Raw genomic sequence first — 3,480 nt, 5'->3', positions numbered from 1 at the left:
AGGGGGGGGGCAACAGCTGGAGGGAGGGGGGCGCCCTTCTCCCCACGCACCTGGGCGGCAGCGGGCCCCCGCGGGGGGATCAGGCTGGTGGAAGGGAAGAAATCTCGTCTCCCCTCCTCCCCACCCACATCTGGACTCTGCATCCTCTCCCCCCGGTGGGTGGGGGAGCTCTTGTGAGCTCCTCTCCCTGCTCCACGCCCCCACCCCACGCTCCTGGCTGGCTTCTCTGTTCCGCGGGTGGATCTTTTTTTTTTTTTTTTTTTTTTGGGAAGCCCAGCGCGTGACTGACAGCTCGCGGGGGCGGCGGCCAATCGGCGGGCGGGCTGGCTGCCCGGTGGGGTGAGTCCCGGCTCGGATTGGCTGGCGAGAGTGTGGGAAAGAATGCAGAGAAGGTTTCACACGAATTGGGAGCAGCCGCCGGCTATAAAGGCGAGGGGGGTCCGGGCAGCGCCGGCAGCAGGCGCAGTCCCAGCCCCGGCGGCGGCAGGGCGAGGCAGGCGAGCGGCCGCCTGGCGTGGCGTGTGCTGGGGCATTGCAGAGCCAGGCGCCGGCGCTGGGCTGGATCCAAAGGATACAGTTGGGGACAGGCAAAAAAGCCAGCAGACCAGATCCCACCGGGCCAAGGTTCTTGTGCTTTGAATCCCCGGGTTTAAAAAGAGCCACCAAAACCCACAAAACCAAAATGCCCGCTGATACCATGGAGAAACCGACAGCCTCTCCCATTGCAGGGGCCCCGGCTAGTTCCAGCCAGACGCCGGACAAGCCCAAGAGTGCCAGCGAGCACCGCAAGGTAAATGGCACCTCTTCACCAGGGTGCAGGAGGGGTGACTGCTGGGGAGGCGGAGGCGCCCCGCGAGGTGCCACGGGGCAGCGTCTGGCCGTGCCTTGTAATGCAGCTAGACTGGAGCGTCGGGGATTGGCATGGAGGGGACTGGCACCGGGCAGCTCACCTGGGCTGCGGAGGATCGCGCGTGGGGGATGCGCAGGCGATATGGCGGGGGGAATGGCAGGCGGGTAGTGCGTGGTGGGGGGCATCAGTCGGGCACGGGCAGCAAGAGGCCAGCCGGTGCATCCGTGCGTGCACGTGGGGAGCGGTGAAGTGAGGGATGGGAGCAAATGTGCTCATCCCTCCTGTTTCTTCCCTCCTCTCCAGTCCTCCAAGCCTATCATGGAGAAGCGGCGCCGCGCCAGGATCAATGAGAGCCTGGGGCAGCTCAAGACCCTCATTCTGGATGCCTTGAAAAAAGATGTAAGTTGAGGTCTGGGGGTCTGCAACAAAGCCGGGTGGCGAGGTGTGGGGGGGGAGCAGAGGAGTGAGAGGGAGTGCTTGGCAAGAGGGCAGACACCCGTCCTGACCTCCCCCTTTGCTCCCCCTTTGCCAGAGCTCCAGGCACTCCAAGCTGGAGAAGGCAGACATCCTGGAGATGACGGTGAAGCACCTGCGGAACCTGCAGCGGGCTCAGATGACAGGTGAGCGCGTGGGGGGAGAAGCCAGGTGTTGCGTGAGTGGTGGCGTGTGGGTGCTGAGCACCCCCGGGACAGCAGCTGCTGCCAGCACATGCTGCCATGCGTCCCTCCGTCTGCTGCCTCGGGGGGTTCCAGCTAGCGGAGGAAATGAGCAACCTGCAGCAGGCTGCTGAGGGGCTCTGGGCTTGGCGGCAGACCCTTCCCCGTGGCTAACCTTTGCCCTCACCCTTTACAGCTGCCCTGAGTGCTGACCCCACCGTCCTTGGCAAGTACCGAGCTGGATTTAATGAGTGCATGAACGAGGTGACCCGGTTCCTCTCCACCTGTGAAGGGGTGAACACGGATGTGCGCACTCGCCTGCTCAGCCATCTCTCGGCTTGCCTGGGCCAGATCGTGGCTATGAATTATCCACCCCCACCTCCGCCGCCAGCTGGCCAGCCCGCACATCTGGCGCAACCTCTGCATGTTCAGCTGCCCCCAGCTGCTGCTGCCGCTGGACCGGTGCCCGTGCCCTGCAAACTGAACCCCGCCGAAGCCCTGTCCCCCAAGGTCTACGGGGGCTTCCAGCTGGTCCCAGCCACGGATGGCCAGTTCGCATTCCTCATCCCTAACCCTGCTTTCCCTCCCGGCGCTGGACCCGTCATCCCCCTCTACGCCAATGCCAATGCCCCTGTGTCTGGAGGCAGCGGCCCAGGGAACACAGCAGCCACCCCGTCGGCATCCCCAGTACAGGGGTTAACATCCTTTGGGGGAAGCTTAGCTCCAGTATCCCAAACTGGGAGCCCCATTGGGGAGCGCAGTGAATCCGTCTGGAGACCATGGTGACTTGTGTAAAGCAATGCCCCCCAAAAACTGTCTTGGTTGGTTCCGTTGTATGGAACCTTGCTTGGTTTTTTAAAGCAAATTTGAGAGAAAAAGAAAAGGAGGGAGGAAAAAAAAAAAAAAAAGGACTTGAGTACAAAGTCTCTATTTATTGTTTCCAGAGGTTGGGATCTCTACTTTTATTTTTACTCCTTGAAAAATGCTTTTATTTGGAAAAGACTTGGTTTGGTTTGGTTTGTTTGGTTTTTTTTGTTTTTTTTTAAAAAAAAGAAATAGTTTTGTATCAAATATTTGCAAGAAGAATAATGCCAAAGTTGTTTGTATCTCGTTGGTTGGATGTGTGTGCGTGTGTGTGTGTGCGCATGTGTGCATGAATGTGTGAGTGTATGCATGTGTCAGAGACTTCCAAAAAGTTGCAGGTGTTTGAACAAATAAACTCTTTGAAATATAACTCTCTCCCTCTTTTCATTTGTGGGGTAGAAAGGGGGATAGGGGTAAGAGATGCCCGCATAGGCAAAGCCCTGTGCAGCGGTGAGGAACAATGTGTGTGATACTTTAACTAAGCCTAGCCAGGAGATGGATGAAAAGGATGTTCCTTATCTGAGTTTGGCTGCTATTAACAGGGCCTCAAGATCTCTCAAAATCTGCTTCAAAGGAACAGGGTTTCATTTGCAAAATTGCTCCACTAATCCAATGAGGCACCTTCTCCCTACACACAGAAACATGCTGCTCTCATTACCTGTTTTGAGGGAGTTCATTGAAATAAGATCCCCTATAAAACTTTATCCCCCCCTGCCCTTTATTTTTTTTTTAAAGGGGGTTGTGGGGAGGGGAGTGCAAAAGTTACTATCTTGCCTAGCAAAGAAGCAAAAGAGTCTGTCCCTATTGTGTGGGAGGGTAATTAAAAGGTATAAAGGGTCTCATCGTGTATGCAGCGGGCTCTTTTGGAAGTTTGGGATCCTATTGAAATGCCTGGGAACGCAGAGCTGAGGGTTAATGTGTGTCTTTTTTTCCCCCCTACTCTCATTGACAGGGCCAGATAGACTCTGATACTCAAAGCTGTTGTAAATTCAATTGCCTGGCCTCACAATGCCCACCTCATAAAAGAGAATAATTCAGGGTTGGGGGGGTTTCCCCTCCAGCAAGAAGGGGAATTGAGGGAAAGACAATTTTGCCACCCATTATGACTCA

General features: G+C 56.4%; 1 protein-coding gene across 1 annotated transcript; it reads left to right on the top strand.

The window, feature by feature from the left end:
• Window positions 1–430: 430 nt before the first annotated feature.
• HES4 (hes family bHLH transcription factor 4) lies at window positions 431–2,538 on the top strand. The gene is made up of 4 exons (XM_019511796.1): window positions 431–790; window positions 1,154–1,249; window positions 1,383–1,470; window positions 1,703–2,538. Exons 1-4 carry the CDS (start codon window positions 683–685, stop codon window positions 2,290–2,292), a joined length of 882 nt encoding a protein of 293 aa, XP_019367341.1. The 5' UTR covers window positions 431–682; the 3' UTR covers window positions 2,293–2,538.
• Window positions 2,539–3,480: the final 942 nt, after the last annotated feature.

The sequence above is a fragment of the Gavialis gangeticus genome, unplaced genomic scaffold (genome assembly GCF_001723915.1).
Source record: "Gavialis gangeticus isolate Ggan-Ray unplaced genomic scaffold, GavGan_comp1, whole genome shotgun sequence".
Taxonomy (NCBI): Eukaryota; Metazoa; Chordata; order Crocodylia; family Gavialidae; genus Gavialis; species Gavialis gangeticus.
This window is presented reverse-complemented; position numbering and strand designations above follow the sequence as displayed.

Bases quoted from the DNA above. Each gene is read 5' to 3' on its own strand.
- HES4 (XM_019511796.1), top strand. From the start codon at position 683: ATGCCCGCTGATACCATGGAGAAACCGACAGCCTCTCCCATTGCAGGG. The intron at 1,250-1,382 runs GTAAGTTGAGGT...CCCCTTTGCCAG, and splicing joins TGGATGCCTTGAAAAAAGAT to AGCTCCAGGCACTCCAAGCT. The intron at 1,471-1,702 runs GTGAGCGCGTGG...CACCCTTTACAG, and splicing joins GCAGCGGGCTCAGATGACAG to CTGCCCTGAGTGCTGACCCC.